The 27181-nt window shown below is 45.5% G+C and overlaps 1 protein-coding gene across 8 annotated transcripts in view; it reads left to right on the top strand.

Annotated features, from left to right (window-relative positions):
• The window catches only part of ZNF236 (zinc finger protein 236), a 70242-nt gene that overhangs the window by 20766 nt on the left and 22295 nt on the right, over positions 1-27181 (top strand). For 7 of the 8 annotated variants that reach the window (XM_059881009.1, XM_059881005.1, XM_059881004.1 and 4 more), the window contains 14 exons: positions 819-1022; positions 1969-2197; positions 7997-8269; positions 8939-9142; positions 11881-12022; positions 14747-15007; positions 16200-16453; positions 17117-17218; positions 17895-18046; positions 19439-19542; positions 22558-22709; positions 23457-23669; positions 25283-25565; positions 26973-27076. In XM_059881009.1, the coding sequence (XP_059736992.1) occupies positions 819-1022; positions 1969-2197; positions 7997-8269; positions 8939-9142; positions 11881-12022; positions 14747-15007; positions 16200-16453; positions 17117-17218; positions 17895-18046; positions 19439-19542; positions 22558-22709; positions 23457-23669; positions 25283-25565; positions 26973-27076 (2677 nt within the window). The remainder of the gene's footprint in view (positions 1-818; positions 1023-1968; positions 2198-7996; positions 8270-8938; positions 9143-11880; positions 12023-14746; positions 15008-16199; positions 16454-17116; positions 17219-17894; positions 18047-19438; positions 19543-22557; positions 22710-23456; positions 23670-25282; positions 25566-26972; positions 27077-27181) is intronic. The other variant, XM_059881006.1, reaches the window with a different exon arrangement.

Genomic DNA, 27181 nt, shown 5'->3' with positions numbered 1-27181 from the left:
TTGGGATGAGTCCTCAGCTTACTCTTGATCCAGAGAGTGTTGTAAAGATGTTCTAAAACTGGAGAGTAATCAGTCTTGTAATTAGGTCTTAAATTTTATTTTGGACTGAGTAGTTTTAAATAAAATTTTCAATATATAAATCAAGCAAATGTTGAGGTTTTTTTTTCCTTTTCCTTTGGCAGTATGCAAATCAAGCATGTAGGTGGAGTGAATTACCTAGAATGATAATCCAAGTCATTTAAAAAATCTACATTCTCCATAAAACACTGAGAGTGTCGTGCAGGGGTTTGTCCTGATACCCGCCATGATGAGGTCTTGCGGGTTCTCTGACCCCACTGTCTTACGTGTGTGTTTTTCAGATTTCTGGGTTTCTGAGGAATCAGATCAGCTCTCCCCTTACATACTCTTGGCTGTGGCTTTACAGAGCTATTATTCCTCCAATGCCCCTATTTTTCAGCAATCAGAAAAAATTTTAGACCACAGTGATTTCTTTCTTATTTTGTCTATTTGGTAACTTTTTTACTCCTTTGTTTTAGTGACCAGCGGGAATGAGGTTTGTGTGCTTAATCCCTCATCTTGAAGTGATAATCTCTACTACCACATAAAAGACTTTAAAAGAGTTACAGAAAAATTCATTGAATACGTTTTTTTTAATAGCCAGTTTTGGTCTAACTTAAAAAGTCAGTGAGGCATATTTGCGATATTGTTAGATTTTCATGCTCAGAACAAAGATAATGCTGGTTTATTTTTTTTTTAAAAATTGCTGTACGAATTAGCATACTTGTTTACCATTTTTAATGAACGTCGGTGTGTTTCAGGCCACGCTGTTTCAGACTTTACCTCTCCAGCAGACGGACACCCAGGTCCCGTCGGCTCCCGGTCAGCAAAGCTCGCAGGTGGTGACCGACGTCATCCAGCAGTTGCTGGAGCTGTCGGAGCCGGGGCCGGTGGAGGCCAGCCAGCCGCCCCAGGCTGCCCAGCAGCTGAGCATCACCGTGGGCATCAACCAGGACATCCTGCAGGTGAGCCGCGCTGCCCCCGCCGTTGTGTCCGTCAGGGCCGGGGCCACCGCTGGGAAGTCAGTATTCAGGGCTTGTTGGAGTAAAGGCATCTTCACGAAAATTGTGTCCTAACTGAAACGATTATATTGAAACAAAGCATGCTTATTTGATTACTTATGGACAGTGCAGATTTCGAAATGATTTATTAATCTATAAACAAAAAGTTTTAAAAACCTAACTTTTTTCTCTGTAAGTGAGTTTTCTGGAAAAGAACAGGGTTTTCAGGGCTTTCTTATATCTGTCCCTGGTGACGGAGGGTGAGGACTATTTAATTCTTGGCCGAGCTCCTTGGAGACAGCACCGCGTGTCCTGACTGTGTGTGAGCATCTCTGCTCTCACGGGGCTGGCGAAGGGGGGCGCACAGATGCCTGTCTCATTCTCCCCCCAGGCCTGCTCCATGGCCGCGGCCTTTACCCTCCCCGCTCCCTGTGTTTACTTGCTGATGGTAAACGCTGACCTCTGTGCTCCACCTTTGTGGTGACAAGTTGGCTGGGGAGTGAAGAGTCAGGCTGTCAGGACCCTGTGACAGCTGGTGTCCTGAGGGTGAAGCCCCTCTCATCTCTAACCGTGATTCCCCAATGTGCTGTAGACAACCAGGGTTGTCTGATACAACAGTTCTACCAGGCCGTGTAATTAATTTTAATTCCCTTTAATTTTGAAACACAAATGCTTGCCATGCCAGATTTTGGGTAGAGCTGAGATGTCAGATTTCCAAAGGGACATTTCCACCTCCAGAGCTGGACGTTTCGCTTATGTTAATAGAGGACTGCTTGGCGATGGAGGCTTTCCTCCTGGTGGGGTCGAGTCAGAATTCCGCAGGTCAGGCTTGCTAGTGTCTTTGTGATTAACTTTGGTGGGCAGGTGCGGGCGTCACCCCTCCTAACCTCCTAGTTCTGTTCTGTCTCAGCAAGCCTTAGAAAACAGTGGGCTGTCTTCAATTCCAGTTGCAGCGCATCCGAGCGACCCCAGCCACACCAAGGCCGCAGCAGCTCAGGGCCAGACCCCAGACGCTACGAGCGTTTCAAGTGAGCCAGCTGACCCTACAGACACAGAGCAAGAGAAAGAGCAGGAAAGCCCAGAGAAGCTGGATAAAAAGGAGAAAAAGATTATAAAGAAGAAATCACCGTTTCTACCAGGTAATTTTAGCACGCGTTAAGGTTCCGACATTGGGGTGGTCAGTTGCTATTTGAGTCGTGCCCTCCTTTTTCCTTCTGAAGGGGATGTGTTGTTGAAGGCTCCAATCGTCTCTACCCAATAGCGTTTGTTTGTGGTGAGCCTTGTTGAACTTGCCCCTTTGCCGCGGGCAGCTGACGTCCCGTGATTGAGCCCTCCTTCCTGCCAGCCCTTCCCACCAGTCTCTGCTCCATCGTCCCCCAGAGCCCCCACCTGATGCTCCTGAAGCCCCCCTGCCCCACCCTCGGCCCTTTCCCAGCGGCGCCGTCTGCTCCCCGGCTCCCAGCCTTTGGAAGCCCGCCCCACCTGCGTCTCTGCCTCCCCTCTGGGCGTCTGGATGCAAGCGCATGCTGTGGTGAAGCTGGGTTCCTGCTGTCCCCTCAGCATCCTCGCGTCTGCTGAGCGGTGTGCGTTCCCACAGACGGGGCTGCGTCACGCATGTCTCCTTCCTCGCCCTCCTCTCTCATTCTCTGGGGGCCTCGGGCGGTTGTTGGAGGCCAGGTCGCGTCACCGCCTCATAGGAGCAGGGGGTCTTCCTCCCTCAGTCCCGAAGACAAGCAGGACCCCTGGTCCCCTGGGTCAGTCGTGTGCAGCTGGAATGCGTTCTGTGCGTTTCCGCAATCCCTCAGGGCTCGGTTTGGCTCACCAGGCAGGAGCAGGCCTTATTGTGTCTCTCATGGATAAGATAGATCCCTGCCTTTTGGGAGAAGTGTTGCTGTAAAGATGTTTGCTTAATGCATTAACTGTTCTTGGGAGGCGTGGACTAACCCTGTCATCTGTGTTAACACTTCTTTCTGAGAACGCATTTTCTCATTGCCAACGTGTGGTTGTGAAATCTTTGATTCTCAGCCTACAAAACATCTTGGCCCTACTCTCATTCTTCTCCCTCTTCTTTTGATCTGACCCTTCCTCCCCAAGTGAAAACCAGGATGATGGAACCCAAGCAGTTTATTGTCTGGGTTTTCCTGGGATCTGGAGAGGCAAGAAGGAAATAAGGGCCATTTCCACACATTTTTGTCAGTTGTGTGGTGGCCTTGGAGGTCCCACGTTAGCCGTGCGTTCTTGAACATCTCCTTCTCGTACACCTGATAAACTGATGAATACCCACAGTCCCTGTGAAACGTTCATACCAGTTACAGCATTTGCCGTGTTGAACATACGGAGGTGCTTGGACGTGGCTGAGGGCAGGCCAGACTGGCCTCCGGAAGGTGCTGAAGGGGAAACTTCATCCCGTGTTGTCCTCCGTCTTTAGGGTTAGAAACAGCTTTCTGTTCTGCACTGAGCATCAGATGGAGATTTCAAAATGGAACTGCAGTTAACCCTATTGTACATTATTTTAACACAGGGTGTTGTACTTACAGAGTTTATAAAGATATGGAGATTCCAGAATGGAACTGCAATTAACCATATTGTACATTATTTTAATATGCAGTGTTGTACTTACAGAGTCTATAAAGATTATGCAAATTTTAATTTTTGAAATACTTGAATAAATTAAATATTTAGAGTACTGAGCAAGTTTATGTAGTTCTAGTAAATTTTAGATTAAACGTGATCCTTAGTATAGGTTGGAGCAAGCTTTTTTTGTTTTAATCACCTCTGATGTGTGATGAGAATATTACTGGGGGCATGTTTCTATATAAAGACGCTCCTTAAAAAGAGTCCTTCCTTTTATAGGAACCAGTATACTTTTAATGTAATGATCATTTCCGAAAACAAAAACATTTCTTCAGGGGTAGTTGATACCATCTGGTGTACCCTAAGAAGACCCTAAGCAAACTATTCTTGTCTCATAAGTCATAACATTTTCTTAACGGCTAATAATTAACCTTAATTACATTTCCAAGTTGAACACATACAGGCATCTAAAGCCATCACTCTGATTTACTCAGTTTTGCAAGAATGAATATTTTTAGTAGAATTTGCTTTGTTGTTTAAGAAGTATTTTATGTATGAGTTAAATATTTAACAAATACTTTTATATTTATCATAAAACTTGTGACATGTAAATCATTGCTTCTCGTTGTTCAGACACTAAGTTGTGTTCGACTCTTTGCGACCCCATGGCCTGCAGCCCGCCAGGCTTGCTTGTCCTTCATCATCTCCCACAGTTCGCTCAATTGCTCGTGTCCATTGAGTCGGTGATGCCATCCAACCATCTTCATTATGAAGTTTTAATAAAGTCAGTTAACTTTTCAACTTTCTCATCTGTAAAAGGGACAGTGATGGGATAAATAAAAGAGAATCGACTAGTGCCTGACACATAGTAAGTGTGTAATAAATACACGTGTTTTTAAGTCTTTCTGAGAGTAGGCAGAACTGATCGTCGCGCACGGCTCAGAAGGCACACTGGTGGGCGGTGGGCGGTGGGCGCACCTTCTGCTCCTGCTGGGCCCCCGGCCGCTGCCTCACGGGGTCTTGTGTCTCCCAGCAAGCACAGGCGTAGTAGTATGTATTCTGTGTTACTGTTTTTAGTGAGATGTGTGCCATGCTGCGTGTGTGGTTTTTACTCTCTTGCCACCTGGTGTCTTATGTGCAAGATGCCTCAACAGTGTTCTCTGTAGCATGTGTTCTTCTCTGATTTGCTTGACTTTTGAGTTAAAAGGGAGAAGTATTTTTTGTTTTCATATAGCAGAAGGGAGAGATAGGTTTTATTTTTAAATAGCCAAATTTGTCAGTGTTTTATGACCCTTGGACTTGTGTTAACACTTAGACTTCAACACTGACATTATGGAAAAAGTGGCTTTTACCTAACACTTTTACTCTTTGATTTTCTTCTTTTTTTTACATTATAAAATGATCACCACCATATGTCCATTTACCATCTGTACACTTCTGTATTTTAAACCAAATCTTTGACTCAGTTTTATTTTTTGTTGCCGATGGGCACCCAGCTACCCAAACACCATTTATTAAGTTGTGTTTTCCCTGCTGAAATGCAGTGCCACCATCATCATATATTACACTCTCAAACCCGTGTGAGTCTTTTCTGGACTTTATTCTAGTAATCTGTCTTTTTATTCATGTGTTGTAATACCAAATGGTTTTAGCTTTATTGTGTGTTTTATAACTAGGACATCTGGTCCTTTCTCACTTCACTTGTTTTAAAGTTGTTGTTGTTGTTTTTTTTTTTTTCACTATTTTCCCATATTTATTTTTTCATATGCACTTTAAAAACATCTACTAAACTTCCAAAACTAGTTCTGAAAAACTCCTGTTGGTATTTGTATGTGCTGTGCTAAGTCGTGTTAGTTGTGTCTGACTCTTTGGGACCCTGTGGACCATAGCCCACCAGGCCCCTCTGTCCCTGGGATTCTCCAAGCAGGAACACTGGAGTGTGGGTCGCATGCCCTCCTCTGGGCGGGCTTCCCAACCCAGGGATGGAGCCCACTTCTCTTGCGTCTCCTCATCAGCAGGCAGGTTCTTTACCTCTAGCACCACCTGGGAAGCCCCGGTATTTGTATGTAAGTGACTTAATTAGAGAGAACTGATGCCTTTGTAACTTTTTGTCTTTATACCAAAGAATAGGGTTAGTATGGGATTATATGAAATCATGTATGTGAAACTTCTGAAAATTGTAAAGCACTATATAATTTAAAGAATCATTCAGTACTGAATAGGGTATGCATTTCCACTTACTTAGATCTTTTCTTTTCTTCCGTATTTTAGTAGTAGTTTAAAATTTTCTTCTGGATTTTGACTGTAGATAGGAAGAATGTTGATTTCCATAGATTAAAATGTGGGCCTTTTTCTGAGTCTTAGTTTTTAGGTGTATAGCCACGTCATTTGTAAACAGGAATCTCACCTTTTCCTGTACACTGTGTGCTTTTGTATCTTAGCTAGTTACATTGGCTAGCGTCTGTCCAACACGAGAAATTAATGGCAGTGTGGTAGTGAACTCTTTCCTGACCTTAATAGTAGGGCTGCTTGTAGTATTTTCCCAGTAAGTCAAACAGTTTATTGATAGATTTTATTCACCTCCTCCTGTTTTTTTAGGCAGTTTTTTAAAAACTTAAAACTAGATGTTGAGTTTTAGTAAATCCCTTTTCATCTTGAGGATGACTATATGTTTTTTTCTTTTAAAATTTATTGATGTGTTTGAAGAGAAAAGCTATTGCCCAACTCCAGGAAGGATTGCCATGTGGAAATGAAGAACTGGTTTTCCGGATCTTACATTTTGTCACAGGGTCAGAAATCTGGATTCAGTTTTCTCTTTCTAACACTGCCTGGGCCAAGGAAATACTTGCGGGGCGCATGTGGAGAGTGTCAGGCTCCAGCTCCAGCTGCCAGTCTGTGTCTCTGTTCCACTTTATTCCCAGAAATAACTAGAACCTGGTGACAGTTGTGTGTCACCTTATGTGATTAAAGATGTATTTTCATTTTTGCTTGAAAAAAAATCGGGTTGAGGGAGGTGATTTCCAGACTTTAGCTAACAGAGACTTCCTTTTTCTTCCTTGCTTTTCTGATTTGTCATGGTAAGACATTTAGGTAATTATTGCACTTTTCTAAATTAGTTTTTGTCTGTTAGTTTAAGCAGTCTTAAGTTTTAGACTTTCTCAATATGAGAAATATCACCATAAAATAAATATCTTTCTCTCATTAAAAAAAAAACATTTCCCTTGTTTCCTGCTCTTCCCCCTCCCCCCCCAACCCCCATGGTTTGTGTATGTTGTTCTTTGTTCTTGTTTTCAGAAAAAATATTATTTTGGATTCTTTTACTTAACCTCCTTTCCTATGTTACTTATTCCTGCAAAGAGCATTATCTTCAGGAATATACATTTTCTCTCCTTGCAAATTCCCTTGCGCATAAAGAAAATTCCTTGTATTTACTGATATCAAAGAGAAGGAAACAACTTTTTCTCTTCCCCTAATAAAATAATGTCTGTACAGACACAGTTCAATAAACAGTGAAAATTTTCTGATGAATTTCCTCAACATGGCCCAAACCTTTTTGATTTCAAGTGGATTCTTATCGTAGGCATCTGTTTAATTTCTGATGAATAAATCTAATTAAAATTTTAAAAGGTGATTCTGTCAAATTAGAAGTTTGCCAGTTTAGATATTATTTTACGTATTATATTTCCACAAATTCTACTTTGATTTTTCTTCTGATGGAAATAGTTTTAAGCCTGGTTCAAGGTTGAATAAAACTTTTTAGAGTTTTTTTATATTTGAAGAATTTTCTATATTTGTTCATGAATCATGAACTCATTTAAATATAGTATTTCTTTGTTTTAACTGTCTAGTTCCTTTCTATCGCATGAGAACTTACCATTTCCTAATCATTTTATTTGTATTTTTATTAGTATTTTTATTTTTTTATTTGTATTTTTTATTAGTGATAACAGATTGGCTCAGACAAGAGTTACTATAACTTTGCTCCTTCTCTTCTTGTTCCTTGAGTTAATTTCGTAGTAGTTGGATGAGATCTGCTGTTCTTTGCATTTCCAGCAGATGAGTCTATACTGCTTATTCTTGATTTATGCCCTCGTACCTGTCTTGTTAGAATTCTTCTCTCTCAGCCAATGATTTGTGTCTTCCTGAAGCTCTTAGGATTGTCTGCAGGATTCAGTCATAGTCGTCTTTCATTTCAGTTATTACGGAGGTTTCAGCCATCCCCACAGTTGATGACACACGCCCTCTGCCGTGGCAGAAAGCACACAGGTGTGGCGTGCGGTCTGAGTGCCCCAGGCCCCGCAGGGTGTCTGCGCCTGCCTCCGCTCGCTGCTGAGCCGGGCTGGGCCCATCTGCTGCCCCCCCAGGGTCGATTCGCGAGGAGAATGGCGTGCGCTGGCACGTGTGCCCCTGCTGTGCCAAGGAGTTCCGCAAGCCCAGCGATCTGGTGCGCCACATCCGCATCCACACCCACGAGAAGCCCTTCAAGTGCCCCCAGTGCTTCCGGGCCTTCGCCGTGAAGAGCACGCTGACCGCCCACATCAAGACACACACGGGCATCAAGGCCTTCAAGTGCCAGTACTGCATGAAGAGCTTCTCCACCTCGGGGAGCCTCAAGGTGCACATTCGCCTGCACACAGGTGCGCAGGGATGGCGGGCCATGGGGGACTCGTGCTCGTGAGTGTCACGAGGCCGCGTGACCTTCCGTAGGCTGAACCGCACCCGCACGAGCGGGTCCTCGTGGAGCCCACGGCCCAAAGAGGGAGTACTTCATGCCCTCTTAGGAGTGAGGGCACCAGCACGGGGTGGTGAGGAGGGAGCCGCCGCGGGCAGCAGGTTCAGACGCAGACCAGGAGCGCGATCCTCCAACACCAGCATTTGCTGCCGGTTTACTCAGCGCTGGCCCGGCTGAGTGCTGTTGAGACCCAAGCATGTGGATGCTGGCCACAGGCCTGGGGCCATGCTCTTCCTCCAGTTACAGGTTGTGGACGGCGTGAGAGGAGCCCTTAACGCAGCCTAGTGTCTCAAGGGCGCCTGGTTGCTGGAGCACCCACTTTACCATTTTAGGCTTTCTCCTGAAAATAGTAAATGCTCTTTTTTACGTAAAATGCTCTTATTACGTGCCTTCACATCTATAAAGTGCACTGTATGCAGACAAGGGAAATAACTGATAATATCCATGAAATAATACATACATATAACATGAAACGGCAGATTGAGTATTCCAATCAATATTGCAATACTAGAATTTTATGCTGACCTTAACTGAAATGTATGTCTCTGGAATAATTCCATTGTCATTTGTTTAGGAGTCAGACCTTTTGCTTGTCCTCACTGTGACAAGAAGTTCCGAACCTCAGGCCACAGGAAGACTCATGTCGCCTCTCACTTTAAACACACGGAGTTGAGAAAGATGAGGCACCAGCGTAAACCTGCCAAGGTTCGCGTGGGCAAGGCGAATGTCCCAGTCCCCGACATTCCTTTGCAGGAACCGATTCTCATAACAGACGTAGGTAAGAGTCCCCTCCTTGGGTACCTTGCAAGGTGGGGGAGTGTTGTGGTCTGCACAGTTAGATAGCTGTACGCGTGGAGCAGGGGGAGTTATTCTAAAGTGTTTTGCTTTGTGGGCCAGTATGTCCCACAGAGAAATTAAAATCCTAGTTCTGTCTGTACCTTAATCTGCTGCTCAGATTATGTTCCTGGCGAGAAGAAGTGTGTGAGTGAGGGTGTTGGCATCCGAGTCCTCGCCGAGGAGACTGTTCCTTGGGGACCTGTCGTGTGCGGCACCCAGAGTGCCGTATCGTCTGCATCACAGATCATCCTCTGGGCGGCTCTCACCTTCTGATTAAAACAAAAGTCTGCCAGTTTTTAAGTTCTTTTTAGGCTTGATGTTATAATGAAGGGAAATTATGATTTTGTTAACTAAAAAGAAAACACTGCTTATGAGAATGTTTGGGAAAATGTAGGTCTTAGAGCAAAATTAAATTTATTAAATTCTGTGCAAGAATTTACATTTTTATGCAGTTCCTGTATTTCATCGTCTTAGGCAAGATAATCTAGTCTGTGAACAAAATTAGTATCAAACAAAATATGATTTGGTATAAATAAAGCTTAAATGATATAAAGAGAGATACTGTGGATTAATGTCAGTGGTAGTCCACTGATAAGATGATCAACAGTCATGAGCTTTTACGTATTTAGGTGCATAACATCAAAATATATAAACCAAAAACAGAAGAAAGGAGAAATATTCAAATTCTACACCATAGTGAGAGGTCTTCAATTAGATCAGTTTAGACACAGTGAGACTGAAGAGGATTTGAAGCACACATATAAAAAGGGTGATTTAATACCTTTAAAACTGTTTACTCCAAAGTACGTGCTCTTTTAAATATGCATGAAGTAGAAGTTGATCACATTCTGGGGTATAAAGAAATTTCAGGTTTTCAAAAATAGAAACTGTAAAAGAAACAATCCTTTATTATAGTTCAGTGAAAACATAATAGAAAATAGCTATCTAAATTTTCGTTATATGGAAAAGAAAGACTCAAAACTGCAATTACAGACAAGAAATGGCACATTTTATAAGCAGGTTGAATGGGCCAAAGCTGCTATCAGAGAAATTAAGACTTTTAAGAACTGTTTCTTATTAAAGAAGAATGAAAATAAATATATAACTCAAAAAAGTAGAAAAATGAAAAACAAGTAACAAAAAGGAATTAATAAGTATAAAAATTTAAGACAAGATGAAATTCTAGTGAACATAATTTTACAACTTTTAGAAAATAAACAGATAACTTGACATGTCTCTGGTAAACTGAAGACTGAGAAAATGCCTATAGTATTAGGAGTGAGACTCAGTCTATAAGCACAGGTACAGATGAGTTAAACACTGCAGATACTCTGCAACTTTTTGCTAATACATTTGAAAATATAGATGAAATGTATTTTTTCTAGAGTGGTATACTTATCAGAATTGACTCTAGAAGAAATGGAAAGCCCCGAAAGACAAGTTTAAGAGCATTCACCCCCAGATATCAGTCTACAGTGACTTTATGTATGATTTCTACCAAGCTTCCTAGGGACTGTCATTCCTGGGGTGTTTAGTTGTTTAGCGTACAGACACTAATCTGTGGTAGGTTAGAGTACTTTGATGCTGTTACGCAGTTTTGGCAGCTCATAAAACCAAACAGCACAACAGAACAGTTTCACATAGTATTATTTAATCTTCACAAACGTGATCTCCAGGACTGGCAAATGGCAAAACCTAACACGCGGCTCAGAGATGCTCAAATCCTGGCCCCTGCGTGACTAGGAGGATGGGCTACGCACACTAGGAGAGCCGCGAGGAAGGAGGAGGTTTTAGGGCACAGGGCTGCTCTGTAGCCTGCACCGTCAGGGGCCGTCCAGAGAGCAGTGTGCTGGAGGAGCCTGCTGGGGACCCTGGCGTGGAAGTGCATGGCAGCTGAGGGGCAGGGAGTGTGGTGGGGCCTGTTCTTGGACGGAGGAGGCACAGCCCAGCTAGTGCTGGCTATGTGTGTCTTCCTCTTGTCGTTTCAGGTAGATATTAAATAATTCAGAGGGTTCAGTGAATTATTGAATTCGTCCTGAATTGCATAAATTATTGCTTGTGCTGAACTGCATAAATTATTGCTTGATGAAGACATACTTATCACACGGTCAGCCTAAGGGAATTCTTTATTCCTTGAAAGTATGTAAAACCTGAAATATTTAAGATTGTCATTTTGCTGTTTGCAGATATTCCTTTAATAGAATTCCTATGAAAACCCTGACTCTTTTAGAACACAAAAATGATGGTGAAATTATTTCTGTCTTGAGTTTGTTGTAGTACCTAGGGTACAGTCTTCATACTGAACAAACAAGAGTCCAAGAACTCGGACTGTCCTACATGTTGATGTAGTTTTAGAAATTTGACTCCAGCAGATGCTTACATAGAAAGTAAAAGTAGAAATCCGTGAAAAACTGGCTCTAGAACAAAGAGAAATAACTGTGATAATATAAATATTCCTTTATGTTGGAAAAAAAAATCTGTCTTACATTAACTTTGTGTTTCCTGATAGGTGTTCTTTCAATATCCAGTTCCTAACACAATGAAAATAGCATTTAGTTGTTACATTGGAATCTAGTTTCTCAGGATTCTTATCTTCTGGGTAAAGCAGGCACCTTTTGACATTTAACTTTTTTTGGTACATTGACAGTGAATTATTCCTGATTTTCCTTTGCTTTGTAGGTCTTATCCAGCCCATTCCAAGGAACCAGTTATTTCAAAGTTATTTTAATAACAATTTTGTAAATGAAGCAGATAGACCATACAAGTGTTTTTACTGTCATCGTGCCTATAAAAAGTCTTGTCATCTTAAACAACACATCAGGTAAGGTGACAGATTCAGAGATAGAAAGTGATTTAGTTACCTGGTGACTTGTATAAATACTAAGAGTGGTAGTGTTCAGTTCAGTTCAGTCAGTTCAGTCGCTCAGTCGTGTCCGACTCTTTGCGACCCCATGAATCGCAGCCCGCCAGGCCTCCCTGTCCGTCACCAACTCCCGGAGTTCATTCAGACTCACGTCCATCGAGTCAGTGATGTCATCCAGCCATCTCATCCTCTGTCGTCCCCTTCTCCTCCTGCCCCTAATCCCTCCCAGCATCAGAGTCTTTTCCAATGAGTCAACCCTTCACATGAGGTGGCCAAAGTACTGGAGTTTCAGCTTTAGCATCATTCCTTCCAAAGAAATCCCAGGGCTGATCTCCTTCAGAATGGACTGGTTGGATCTCCTTGCAGTCCAAGGGACTCTCAAGAGTCTTCTCCAACACCACAGTTCAGAAGCATCAATTCTTTGGTGCTCAGCTTTCTTCACAGTCCAACTCTCACTTCCATACATGACCACAGGAAAAACCATAGCCTTGACTAGACAAACTTTTGTTGGCAAAGTAATGTCTCTGCTTTTGAATATGCTATCTACGTTGGTCATAACTTTCCTTCCAAGGAGTAAGCGTCTTTGAATTTCATGGCTGCAGTCACCATCTGCAGTGATTTTGGAGCCCCAAAAAATAAAGCCTGACACTGTTTCCACTGTTTCCCCACCTATTTCCCATGAAGTGGTGGGACCGGATGCCATGATCTTTGTTTTCTGAATGTTGAGCTTTAAGCCAACTTTTTCACTCTCCTCTTTCACTTTCATCAAGAGGCTTTTGAGTTCCTCTTTACTTTCTGCCATAAGGGTGGTATCATCTGCATATCTGAGGGTATTGATATTTCTCCTGGCAATCTTGATTCCAGCTTGTGTTTCTTCCAGTCCAGTGTTTCTCATGATGCACTCTGCATAGAATAAATAAGCAGGGTGACAGTATACAGCCTTGACATACTCCTTTTCCTATTTGGAACCAGTCTGTTGTTCCATGTCCAGTTCTAACTGTTGCTTCCTGACCTGCATTTAGGTTTCTCAAGAGGCAGGTCAGGTGGTCTGGTATTCCGATCTCTTTCAGAATTTTCCACAGTTTATTGTGATCCACACAGTCAAAGGCTTTGGCATAGTCAATAAAGCAGAAATAGATGTTTTTCTGGAACTCTCTTTGCTTTTTCCATGATCCAGCGGATGTTGGCAATTTGATCTCTGGTTCCTCTGCCTTTTCTAAAACCAGCTTGAACATCAGGAAGTTCACAGTTCACATATTGTTGAAGCCTGGCTTGGAGAATTTTGAGCATTACTTTACTAGCGTGTGAGATGAGTGCAGTTGTGAGGTAGTTTGAGCATTCTTTGGCATTGCCTTTCTTTGGGATTGGAATGAAAACTGACCTTTTCCAGTCCTGTGGCCACTGCTGAGTTTTCCAAATTTGCTGGCATATTGAGTGCAGCACTTTCATAGCATCATCCTTCAGGATTTGAAATAGCTCAACTGGAATTCCATCACCTCCACTAGCTTTGTTCGTAGTGATGCTTTCTAAGGCCCACTTGACTTCACATTCCAGGATGTCTGGCTCTAGGTCAGTGATCACACCATCATGATTATCTGGGTCATGAAGATCTTTTATGTACAGTTCTTCTGTGTATTCTTGCCATCTCTTCTTAATATCTTCTGCTTCTGTTAGGTCCATACCATTTTTGTCCTTTATCGAGCCCATCTTTGCATGAAATGTTCCCTTGGTATCGCTGATTTTCTTGAAGAGATCTCTAGTCTTTCCCATTCTGTTGTTTTCCTCTATTTCTTTGCATTGATCGCTGAAGAAGGCTTTCTTATCTCTTCTTGCTATTCTTTGGAACTCTGCATTCAGATGATTATATATCTTTCCTTTTCTCCTTTGCTTTTCGCTTCTCTTCTTTTCACAGCTATTTCTAAGGCCTCCCCAGACAGCCATTTTGCTTTTTTGCATTTCTTTTCCATGGGGATGGTCTTGATCCCTGTCTCCTGTACAATGTCACAAACCTCATTCCATAGTTCATCAGGCACAATATCAGATCTAGGCTCTTGTTATTTAAAATGTCACTTTTGACCCCCAAATGTTTATTGATCATTGGTATTCTACCCACTCCAGTACTCTTGCCTGGGGAATTGCATGGACAGAGGAGCCTGGTGGGCTACATACAGTCCATAGAATTGCAAAGAGTTGGATGTGACTGTGCAACTAAGACACACACACACATTTTCATCCTTTAGTGTCTTGACCAAAATATTTTACCCACAAATTGCTCCTGATTTTTATTTACACTATTATTTTTAAGTTTTTGCAATTTCTAGGACTTGTCAGAGAAGTATTGGTTTGTTTCATTAGGGTTAATGTTCTTTCACAGTTTTTCAGATGTGTTCATCAGAGTTTAGATTAATTATTGTCACTAGCAACAGTGAGAAGGAAGTAGAAACCTGGTCACAGGAGAGACAGTGAGGGGTCACGAGGAGAGGATGGAACGTGGACGAGGACGTGGGGTCTGGTTTTGTGTCAGGACTTTAGATGGGTCACCTGGGCGTAGAGCCTCAGGGGTGCCATTGGAAGCAGGAAAGTGGGGGCGGTCAAGTGCGATAGTTATGAGAGTGTGTTCTAAAGTATAAGGCGCTGTGAAATCATAAGGTGCTCCTTCATTGCTGTTTTTTTTCTTCTCAGGTCCCATACAGGTGAAAAGCCCTTTAAGTGTTCTCAGTGTGGAAGAGGCTTTGTTTCCGCAGGAGTGCTCAAAGCGCACGTGCGAACGCACACAGGCCTAAAGTCTTTCAAGTGTCTGATCTGTAACGGCGCTTTCACGACCGGGGGCAGCCTGCGGCGACACATGGGCATCCACAACGACCTCCGCCCCTACATGTGCCCCTACTGCCAGAAGACGTTTAAGACCTCGCTCAACTGCAAGAAGCACATGAAAACGCACAGGTAGGTGCGGCCCTGCAGGGCACCTTCTAATCATCTGCGTGGTTACACGACTTCGGTGAGAGTGTTTTTAGGAAATAGTTGTCTTTGTTTTACTGTATTATTACTTCTAGCTTGATCTAAGGAAGCTTCTATATCCGCGTTTAAGGATCTATTAAGAACCATAGACTAAAGCATAACATTTTTATTTTTAATATGATATTGAAGTAGTCTGTGTTGCACTAAATGCTTTGTAAACTGTCTTAAAACTGACCATCAGTAGTAGATAAAATGCCTGATAGACCATGCCTACTGTAATTATGAAGTGAAGATTGCAAAGAAGAAAGTCTTGGTTGACTCCGTGGCTTCCAGGCATATCATCAGTGTTACCTGCACGGTAATTATTCTAGGTTGTCGATGAAGGGAACGTATATTTCAGCTATCACACCTCAGTCATTGCTGCTGACTTGGATTTTTGCTTGAGCCGAGGACTGTCTCGTCTCTAGATGGAGCCCTTGCAGAAATGCATTTCTGATCACATCAGATCTGTATTTGAGCTGGGTTTTGATTTGGCTTTTTTTTTTTTCCTTCAGTTTTTTGATTCACTCACTGAATTCATTGTTCATTTTTCTCTTTGAAAGAAAAGTTGTTGGCCTTGATGAAAATACGCTGGGTATATTTTGTACATGGAAAAGTGATATTAACAGGAATAAGGCTCCTACAGAAAATGAACTTGGCCACATGCCTCGCCGACCAGATGCTGTAGCCTGTGGACCTGGTCACTGGGCCGAGCACGGCCTGGCAGGTCCCAGGACTTCCCATGTCCCCCACGTGTGTGTATAGTGCTGAACGCAGTCTAACAGGGCTCCGCCTCATTTCATGCGGGTCTTCTTCCCAGCACTTGGGCTCATTGCACCATTTGGGTTGGGAGGGTTTTACTTTGAAACATGTGGCCTCTCTTGAATTTTTTTAAGCTTTAAAAAATCTCTTGTTTCCTTCAAGTCCATATAATCTGTGAAAGTGTTTAAGAATAAGGGGACCTGATTTTTCTTTCAGAATTATTAATAGTATTTAACTTTCAACTGGATTGCCATCATGACTTCAAAACGAGATAAAGTAAATTTACTGAGTAAATTATAGCTTGGGCAGTAGTAGCCCATGCCCCTGGTTTTTGACCGCACCTGACACCATGGACTGTTGTTGGTTCCTTTTGAAGATACGAGCTCGCCCAGCAGCTCCAGCAGCATCAGCAGGCCTCCTCCATGGATGACAGCACTGTGGACCAGCAGGGCATGCACGTGTCTACCCCGATGCAGGTGGAGATCGAGAGCGAGGCGCTGCAGCCCAGCACCGAGGCCGTGGCCGCCAACCCTGGGGCCATGCTGGAGCTGGGGCCGCCGCACGGCGTGAGCGCCGAAGAGGCGGGGCTGGGCCCGCAGATGGCAGGGCAGCCTTTGGAGGCAGAGGAAGGTGAGCTTTACCTCCTAAGAGTTTGCAGCCTGCATCCCCCAGTCCTTCTTGGTGCTCTCATCTCTGACTGTTGCAGTCACAGCCTGTGCTGTGTGGTACGTGTGAGCGTTTGCGAGGCATTTGGAGCTGTAGACATAGGACCTTCCAATATGTACTCTTTGTAGCCCACTGTTACCCGAGGACACCAAGAAGCCTTTGGTTTTCATGCGTGTTCATCTGTGTGATTGTGTGTGCTCTGTTCCAGCGACTCCCAGACTCCACAGGGTGAGGCTGCCAGCCTTCTGTCCCTGGAGCCTCGGCTCCTTGTCCAGTGCACTGCCTCTTGCAGGACGGTCTCACTCAGAAAGACACCTGCTTCCCTGGGAACACCAAGCTTAGTGACAGAGTCCGGCCCAGGGTCTCCTACAGGTCTAACAGACGATTGGCCGGCCGGCTGACTGTTTTGTTATGGTCCCAAAATGTATTTGGTCTATGATCAAGACTTTGTAGTTTTTACCCCCAAATATATAAAATTATATACACTATGTTTGCATTGTCTTCCTACTGTCTTTTCAAAATAAGGAAGCTAAGTTGTGGGGAAAAAAAGAAACCTATCCTTTTGGACAGACTGGTAGGCCTGCGGTAACTTCCAGGTCTGTGAGCCCCTCTTACTTCTGTCTTCAGACAGGTTCGTGGCCCCACAGCAGGCCCTGCAGGGGCACATGGACCAGCTTCACGAGCAGGCACCCCCTCAGCAGTCCTTCGAACCGGCTGGCTTGTCTCAGGGTCAGTGGTGGGTTTCACCTGGGGCTTAATAATGAGCGGTGCCTGGCTGGGCTTAACTTTACAGTAACCTCGAGAGCTTCCTTTAATGCTCTTCTGGAATGTATGATTTCAATCCACAAGCTTTCTTGCATGGATTGTGTGTATGGGTGTCTGTGTGTGTGTGTCAATGCTCTTCTGGAATGTATGATTTCAAACCGCATGCTTTCTTGCATGGATATGTGTGTGTGTGTGTGTGTGTGTGTGTGTGTGTGTGTGTGTTAATGCTCTTCTGGAATGTATGATTTCAAACTGCATGCTTTCTTACATGGATATTGTGTGTGTGTGTACATGTGTATGCACACATTATTTTTTAGTCTGTTCAGGTTTTCCAGTAAGTGATTTTAATAACCACGCTACATGTAGTTTCTAGCCAAGGAAAGGAAATTGAGTAGCAATTGGGACTTAGAGGTAAGTGTGTCCTTGTGGCTGGTCTGTCTGCTGGCCCTGTGAGGATGCAAGCCTGTGCACAGGTCACTTCAGAGCCTGCTGATAAGACTGACGACCCTGGTTCTAGCTCAGAAAGCACACATGTGACTTGAATTAGCTTTATTTGTAAAACCAGCTTTTTTTGTTTTTCTTGTGTGTGTGTGTAGCTTTAGTATTTTTGGTGAAACTCACATTTTCTCACTTGTTTCAGGTTTTACAGTGACTGATACATACAGTCAGCAGACCCCGTTCCCCCCTGTCCAGCAGTTACAAGATTCTAGCACACTGGAGTCCCAGGCCCTCTCCACGAGCTTCCACCAGCAGAACCTCCTTCCCGTGCCTGGCACCGACACCATTAATGTAGTGAGTGTTACAGAAGTGTCCTCGTGAGCAGATTCTAGCTTATTCTTCACTGTAATTTTTTAGGTGCCTGGCACCGACACCATTAATGTAGTTAAACAAGAATAAGTTAATTCTAGCTTATTCTTCACTGTAATTTTTTCACTGTAAAATTCACTTACTTAAGAGCATATGCATGCTTGTTACAGCTTTAACACTGTTGCATCACCTGTAAAAACTGGAATGTTTGTCATATAGGGCTTTTTTTCCCTTAAAACATTTTTGTATAACTTTAAGATTTCATTCCCATCACGTGGCTTGACATTTTCGGTTAAAAGTCAGGGAAGTCAGGATAGTGGAACAGACTTTGGTAACATCTGAAGGATGTCATGGTGCTTTAGCAATCAAACCTGAACATTTTAATCTGTGGGATCTTGAAAGAAACATGTTAGAATGCATGCTAACGGACCAAATATAAATATTGAGATGCATCATTTGAGGTTTTATTTCTTAGTCAAATCGGGCTTCCCTGATAGCTCAATTGGTAAAGAATCCACCTGTAATGCAGGAGACCCTGGTTTGATTCTTAAGCCAGGAAGATCTGGAGAAGGGATAGGCTACCCATTCCAGTATTCTTGGGCTTCCCTTGTGGCTCAGCTGGTAAAGAATCCACCTGCAATGCAGGAGACCTGGATTTGATCCCTGGGTTGGGAAGATCCCCTGGAGAAGGGAAAGGCTGCCCACTCCAGTATTCTGGCCTGGAGAATTCCATGGACTGTATAGTCCATGGGGTTGCAAAGAGTTGGACACGACTGAGTGACTTTCACCACTCACCAAGTTGGAGGCATGTAAGTTTTTGTTCTGGTGTTGATTTTGCCGTTCTCGGAAATCTTTCAGTAGTGGTGGGATGATGGGCCCATCAGGTGTTACCCTCTTTAAAAGCCCCTGTGGGAAGCTTTTGCCAAATGGAAGACCTGGATCCTCCAGTGAAACTTTCAGGGCCTATTTTCCTAGCTGCTACTCCTGGACTGGGAATGTGCTTCCCCCAACCCTGTGATTTTGTAGCAAGCGAGGAGACTGAATATTTTAAGAAAGTGGGGCTTTTTGTTCACTCTCAGTAAGAGCAGAGCAAGTGCAAGTGTGATCTCTTAATATACATGGAAAATATGGTAAGATCAGTTTCATGCTTGGATAAACTTTGTATTAAACAAGTTAATGGAAGATAAATATTTCTTTAATAAAATTGGTGTAGATGATTTTTGTTGTTTTATTTGGCCCAAATGATTGCAGTGGCCTAATTGGGCTTTCTCCATCATTAAATGCACATTTATGATTATGCTTATCCTTGGTTGTTAGGTGTTTATGTTCATTCATAGATATTCAAGTAGTCCACTCTGTGCTTCCGTTACATTTTAGACAACTCGTTTGATTCAGGAGTCCCCCCAGGAGGAGATGGACCTGCCACCTCCACGCCCCCCGTTCCTGGAGGAGACCGAAGAGCAGAGCCGGCGCTCCTACAGGTACGTGGGCCTCTCGAGGCTCCTGCTGCTGCGCTTGCGGCCCTCCCACTGTGCCTCATGCCCACTGCACCATGCCTGCAGCGTCACAAAGCTCTGCAAAGAGACCGGCTTGCCAAAGCTTGTGCAGCTAATCAGCGATGTGGCTGGAGTCAGGACGCAGCAGGCTGTCCCTGTAAAGCGTCTGCTGCGGCTTCCTGTCCCCACTGCGGGCGGCTGCTGCCTTGTTTTCAGAAATGGCTTAAATTTCTAACGTGCCTTTTTGTCCGAGGCTCTTTGTGTACTTTATATAGAACATTTTATTCACACTCTGATTTATCCATTAACAAGTATTTGTTAATGTTTAATTTGGGATTTTGCATTGACATCTTTAGGTGAGACTAGGAAGTGGTTTCTTGTGATTCCTCTGTGACATCTCCCTAGGCTTTCCTGACATTCAACACTTTCCAAGAACTTGCTGTGTGCCAAGCTGTGTGCTTTGTGTTCCTTTCTATTATAGATGAAAGCCTGGAAATAGAAAAAACACGGAAACAAAATAATTTTTCTGAAATTTTGTTTTTAATAATATATGAATGGAAATGTTGAAATTTATAATTATTTCATCCATAATATGTTTCATAACACCCAAGAGGAGAATAACAGTGGATATTTATATATTATTCAGAATAGCTCTGTTTTGTGAAAATATTTTACCAACCAACATGTATTAATTGACATTTCCAGGTGTCTAGACTCAGGTGATTCTGATCCTAATGCAGCAGAAGGGTTTGCAGTGTTTTATGACTTCATAAAGAAAACAGCACATAATAAGTTTCCTGTTACGTTTAAAGGAATAGTTTCTAATTAATCAACTATTTTGCTGAAGGATTGCTATAGGTTTTACTGACTTTGAAATAAAATCATTGCGGGTATAAGCAGAATCTGATCTAACACATTTTTATTGCTACCATCTTACAGTTTTGTTTAAACGTTGGTGCACACACCTCCTCTCTGTGACAGCTCTGCCTGACTGTGTATAACTGTAGGTGCGCACACCTCCTCTCTGTGACAGCTCTGCCTGACTGTGTGTAACTGTTGGTGTGCATACCTCCTCTCTGTGACAGCTCTGCCTGACTGTGTATAATTGTAGGTGTGCACACCTCCTCTCTGTGACAGCTCTACCTGTGTATAACTGTAGGTGCGCACACCTCCTCTCTGTGACAGCTCTGCCTGACTGTGTATAATTGTAGGTGCGCACACCTCCTCTCTGTGACAGCTCTACCTGTGTATAACTGTAGCTGTGCACATCTCTCTGACAGCTCTGCCTGACTGTGTATAACTAGGTGTGCACACCTCCTCTCTCTGACAGCTCTGCCTGACTATGTGTAACTGTTGGTGTACACACCTCCTCTCTGTGACAGCTCTACCTGTGTATAACTGTAGGTGCGCACACCTCCTGACAGTTCTGCCTGACTATGTATAACTGTTGGTGCGCACACCTCCTTTCTGTGACAGTTCTGCCTGACTATGTATAACTGTTGGTGCGCACACCTCCTTTCTGTGACAGTTCTGCCTGACTATGTATAACTGTTGGTGCGCACACCTCCTTTCTGTGACAGTTCTGCCTGACTATGTATAACTGTTGGTGCGCACACCTCCTTTCTGTGACAGTTCTGCCTGACTATGTATAACTGTTGGTGCGCACACCTCCTTTCTGTGACAGTTCTGCCTGACTATGTATAACTGTTGGTGCGCACACCTCCTTTCTGTGACAGTTCTGCCTGACTATGTATAACTGTTGGTGCGCACACCTCCTTTCTGTGACAGTTCTGCCTGACTATGTATAACTGTAGGTGCGCACACCTCCTCTCTGTGACAGCTCTGCCTGACTGTGTATAATTGTAGGTGCGCACACCTCCTCTCTGTGACAGCTCTACCTGTGTATAACTGTAGCTGTGCACATCTCTCTGACAGCTCTGCCTGACTGTGTATAACTAGGTGTGCACACCTCCTCTCTCTGACAGCTCTGCCTGACTATGTGTAACTGTTGGTGTACACACCTCCTCTCTGTGACAGCTCTACCTGTGTATAACTGTAGGTGCGCACACCTCCTGACAGTTCTGCCTGACTATGTATAACTGTTGGTGCGCACACCTCCTTTCTGTGACAGTTCTGCCTGACTATGTATAACTGTTGGTGCGCACACCTCCTTTCTGTGACAGTTCTGCCTGACTATGTATAACTGTTGGTGCGCACACCTCCTTTCTGTGACAGTTCTGCCTGACTATGTATAACTGTAGGTGCGCACACCTCCTCTCTGTGACAGCTCTGCCTGACTGTGTATAATTGTAGGTGCGCACACCTCCTCTCTGTGACAGCTCTACCTGTGTATAACTGTAGCTGTGCACATCTCTCTGACAGCTCTGCCTGACTGTGTATAACTAGGTGTGCACACCTCCTCTCTCTGACAGCTCTGCCTGACTATGTGTAACTGTTGGTGTACACACCTCCTCTCTGTGACAGCTCTACCTGTGTATAACTGTAGGTGCGCACACCTCCTGACAGTTCTGCCTGACTATGTATAACTGTTGGTGCGCACACCTCCTTTCTGTGACAGTTCTGCCTGACTATGTATAACTGTTGGTGCGCACACCTCCTCTCTGTGACAGTTCTGCCTGACTATGTATAACTGTTGGTGCGCACACCTCCTTTCTGTGACAGTTCTGCCTGACTATGTATAACTGTTGGTGCGCACACCTCCTTTCTGTGACAGTTCTGCCTGACTATGTATTACTGTTGGTATGCACACCTCCTCTCTGTTACAGATCTGCCTGGCTGTATATAATTGTTGGTGTGCATACCTCACCTCTGTGACAGTTCTGCCTGACTGTATGTAACTGTTGGTGTGCACACCTCCTCTCTGTGACCGTTCTGCCTGACTGTGTATAACTGTTGGTGGAGAACGCTTGCTCTTCCTCCAGCCTGGGGTGTCTCACTGGTGATCCCGCTGTGCACTGACATTGTCTGCCTTGTGCCCAGGTGTGACTACTGCAGCAAAGGCTTTAAGAAGTCCAGCCACCTGAAGCAGCACGTGCGCTCACACACAGGGGAGAAGCCCTACAAGTGCAAGCTCTGCGGACGTGGCTTCGTCTCCTCTGGGGTCCTCAAGTCCCATGAGAAGACGCACACCGGTCAGTCTGCCTCGCACTGAACGCAGTGAGGTTCCGTGTGTTCACAGGTTGTGTTGCCATCTCACAGCCCTATTCTAGAGCATTCTCATCACGCCCTAAAGGAACCCCCCACTTGCCTCCGTGCCCAGCCCCCAGCAGCCACCGCCAATGTCCTGCCTGTGGACTCGCCTCCTCTGGGTGTTTCCTGTCAGAGGAGTCAGGCGATCTGCTGCCTCTTGTTGCTGGCTTCCCCTTCTCAGCAGGCGCTCAGGGCTTGTGTGTTGTAACTTGTGTCCCCCTCCAGTCACTTTATGGCCAAGTCCGAGTTCAGTGTGTGGGCAGAGCACATCGTGCTCGTCCACTCATCATTGTTGGACAGCCGAGCTGTTGCCATTGTTTGGCTATCAGACTTGTAGACGCAAGTTTTCACTTCTCTTTGTTTCAGCTTTAAACAAAGCCTGAGCTGGGCTTGATCAAAACCACTTTCCAGAGGGACTGGGCCATTTTCCTTGTCCACCAGCACTGATTTCACATCTTGTCAGTGCGTCCTGTAGTCTGTCTGCTTTATCATGACCATCCTTACAACACCTGACGTCAGCTTCCATCTTCTTAAAGTAACCTCCTCCTAAGACACCTTCGGTTCCTAAGAGATAGGAGGCCACAGCAAGCAAATGGTCTTTAGTTTTGTGCTGACTGAGCGCATTCTCGTTTGCTCTGACGTGTGGCTTCAGGTGGTGAGGTGTGTCTGCACGTCATTTGTCGCCACAGGAGTCAAGGCCTTCAGCTGCAGCGTGTGCAGCACCGCCTTCACCACCAACGGCAGCCTCACCAGGCACATGGCCACGCACGTGAGCGCGAAGCCCTACAGGTGTCCGTTCTGCGAGCAGGGCTTCCGGACCACAATGCACTGTAAGAAGCACATGAAGACGCATCAGACAGCCGCCTCGGGCGGGTCAGCGCCAGGAGACGCGGATGGAGGAGGTGAGGCCCCTTGGCTGATTCAGGTTTATTAACCGGTGCTTTAGTGGCTCATTCACTTCAGAGGTGATTGGTACATCAGCATTTCCCTTTCCGATTATGGAAGCGGTACATGCTCTTTGAAAGAAAGGTTCAGGAAGGCACGAACAGGAAATTGTTCATCTCACTAGTCACCTCGCACCAAAATGCCAGCATCCTGCACGGCACAGTCTCCCGCCTATGCACGCACACACATGTAGGTGGATCTCAATTCCTTAACCCAGAGGGAATCACATCTCATGCAGTGTTGTAGTCCACTTCATCTTTCCTCCACTGATGTTCACTGCAGACACAGTGGTCATTGGTGAGCACAGGTCTGCAACAGTTCACACAACTGCACGGATTCCATTTGGTTCATGACATGAGCACCTGTTACGGACACGCACCAGGTGCCCAGGGTTTCCGTGTGGCAGGGAGCGCACTCCCCCATGACACTGTGCCCACCACGTGTGTGCTCTCAACCTGAGAGGCACCAGATGCCGTGTGGAGCTCACTTAGTGTTAGGCGAGGATTTACCCCATTCCTATGCCGAGTGTAGTAATCCTGAGGGTGTTATTTCATTTTACACTTTTTGTTCTTACCAGATGATTTCTTTTGAGCAAGTTCCATGAGTAAAATTACAGTGAGAAGAATGTGTATGTTGCACAGTGTGCAGCGTGCATGCATTTTGACACGTTGACCTGTGACGCCGGTACAGTGTTCTGACTTTTGTAACTGGCGTCCCACACGCACTGTGAGCTGTGCTGTTTCACACGGTGTCCTGGGCCTGGGCTCTGGTCTGTGCTGTGCGTTCACACCTCTGGCGCCTGATGTCTCTGGGGTGGACGTGCTGCATAGGGGGCACGGCAGGGAGGACCATGAGCGGGTTGGTAGCTCACTCCTCTGGCTCTGCCCACTGTCCACTTTGCTATTTAGTGTTTCTCTTGTTTTTTTTAAACATTTTTTAGCCATCTGTGCAGTAATGATGTCCCTTCTCTCCCCCAGCCAAAGCTTTTTTCCTTCTCAGTGACATTTTAACAGCAGCTTATTCCTGTTTTTAATGAATGTAAATATATCCTTACATTTCACTGAGAGAATACTTAAACACATATTTTAAAGTGTGTGTGTGTTTTTTTCCTTTCAGTAAGTCTCTTTAATTGAGAGCTGTTTGCTGATTATCAGTTCGGTCTCTCCGTTTGGGCTGCATGTTTTCTCAGGCAAACTCCCTTTGCGCTATACTGGTGAACGCATATCTGTGAGTGTGAACGCGTGGACTCGTGTGGATGCTGAGCGTCTCAGAGCTCACTGCTGGCCTGGTTGCAGTGGCCGCAGGGGTGGGGGGACCATGGCCGCAGTGTCCTCCCCATCAGCGATCCCTGCGCTGGTGTGCCGGCTTCCCCCTGCCGCTCCTTTACCGGGGACCGCGGCCCCCTTCTCCATAGGCAGTGGTGGGAAGAAACCCTTTTCCATTCCCACAGATAGCTTCGCTCAGCTGCAGACTCTAACCTTCTACATTTAAGGTACATGTTCATTTTTGGTGGTTCTGCCGTGACTCAGTGTCCCTTAGGAGCTGGTCCTTTGTCCCGTGTGTCGTTTAGAGATGGGTCTGGAGGAGGAGGAGGACGGCTCCGAAAGAAGCACATCCCGGAAGGCGCGTCCCGAGGTCATCACCTTCACTGAGGAGGAGACGGCGCAGCTGGCCAAGATCCCGCCGCAGGAGAGCGCCACGGTCTCGGAGCAGGTGCTGGTGCAGTCGGCCGCCGAGAAGGACCGCATCAGTGAGATGAAGGACCGGCAGGCCGAGCTGGAGGCCGAGCCCAAGCATGCCAATTGCTGCTCCTACTGCCCCAAGAGCTTCAAGAAGCCCAGTGACCTGGTCAGGTGCGGCGGGCAGTGGCTCTGGGGGGTGGGGGGCTGTGCCGGGCCTCCTTGCTCCCTGGGCTGTGCCGTCTGAACCCAGTGCCCCGAGGGGCGCCCTGCTTTCTCCATCTGCGTTCCGGGCTGGGGCATGTTAGAGGCTCCCCTCAAGCTTCTCCAGTGCGTTAGTCCGAAGTCTGCTTGCTCTGTAGGTTCTTCCCTACGATTTTTACTGTGTGACTGTGGTGGCAGTGAAATAAGAGTTACCGAGGACATCAGGCCCTGAGTTGGCGGCCCCAGGTGCTACCTGCCCACAGGCCAGGGGAGGGCCCCGTGGTGGGGCAGTGACTGAGGTCTGGTGGCTCAGGGGAGACGGCTGGGGCGGGGGCTCCCAGAAGGAAGGCCACTGTGCAGTGCTCCCAACCTTGGAAAGCGCCTCACAGACAGCATGGTGGACACTCGCCTCTGCTTAAGGAGGTGGAGCTAACAGGGAGGGCAGAGGGTGATGGGAGGGAGCGCCATCGGGGTTGAGCGTGGGGGAGATGGAGCTGGCTGCTCCGGGAGCCCCAGTAGGTGTCCTGTCCTTTTCACACAGGACCTTGTGCGGGGCGGGAGGGCTGGGGGTCCTGAGGCGCTGCTGGGTTGGCAGTGCCCTCTGAGTGCGGCCAGCAACCGCCAGAGCCCGGCTGGTGAACGTCTAGTTCTCGGCGCTGAGCCCCACTGCCCTCTTCTCTGCGGGCACCTGTGTGGGTGCGGGGTCAGGGCTGATGCCCGCCGTCACAGGCCTGAGGCCAGTGCTGTTTCAGGCCCCCAGTCCCTGAATGCCTGCCCCCCGGCCACCTGCCAACAGTGGGTTATCAGGCAGGCGGGACAGCGGTATCTTGTCTTCGTAACTGGCTCCCTTTGATTCTGAGTCTGGGGAAATACCTTTTCATGTGGCCTTTGGATGCATCTGTTTCTTTTCTAAGCTGCCTATCCATTGCCTGCGTTTCTCCTGTGATATTTGTTGTCTTATTGCTGATCTGTAAGAGCTCTTTGGTTTTTAAGAAAATCAGGCCTGTTATCATTGGTCTCGCAGTTACTTTTTTGTTGGTGGTATTTTTTGTATAGAGTAAAGCTGAAAATTTTTGTTTCGCTGAATTTATTTAGTACACTGTTGGTGTTGATCAGTTGTGTCCCACTCTTTGCAACCCACTCTTTGGATTGTAGCCCGCCAGGCTCCTCTGTCCATGGAATTCTTCAGGCAAGAATACTGGACTGGGTTGCCATTCCCTTCTCCAGGGTATCCTCCCAACCCAGGGATTGAACCCTCGTCTCTTGCATTGCCAGCAGATTCTTTATCACTGAGCCACAGGGAAGCCATATTGATAGCTATAAATTTAAAAGCATTAGGTTATTTGTAACATCTAATTGCAAATGCTTCCCGGCTAGGCATGTTCGAATCCACACTGGAGAAAAGCCATATAGATGTGAGGAATGTGGGAAGAGCTTCACAGTGAAGTCCACCCTAGACTGCCACGTGAAGACTCACACAGGTAGGAGCAGACACCTGCACGGTACTGAGTGCCTGCCAACAGCATCTTACACTTGTTCCTGTGCATTTTGAACACAGCCTTGTCAAGATTATAGAAAGCTTAAAA

Source organism: Bos taurus, chromosome 24 (genome assembly GCF_002263795.3).
Source record: "Bos taurus isolate L1 Dominette 01449 registration number 42190680 breed Hereford chromosome 24, ARS-UCD2.0, whole genome shotgun sequence".
In the NCBI taxonomy this organism is placed as follows: domain Eukaryota; kingdom Metazoa; phylum Chordata; class Mammalia; order Artiodactyla; family Bovidae; genus Bos; species Bos taurus.
This window is presented reverse-complemented; position numbering and strand designations above follow the sequence as displayed.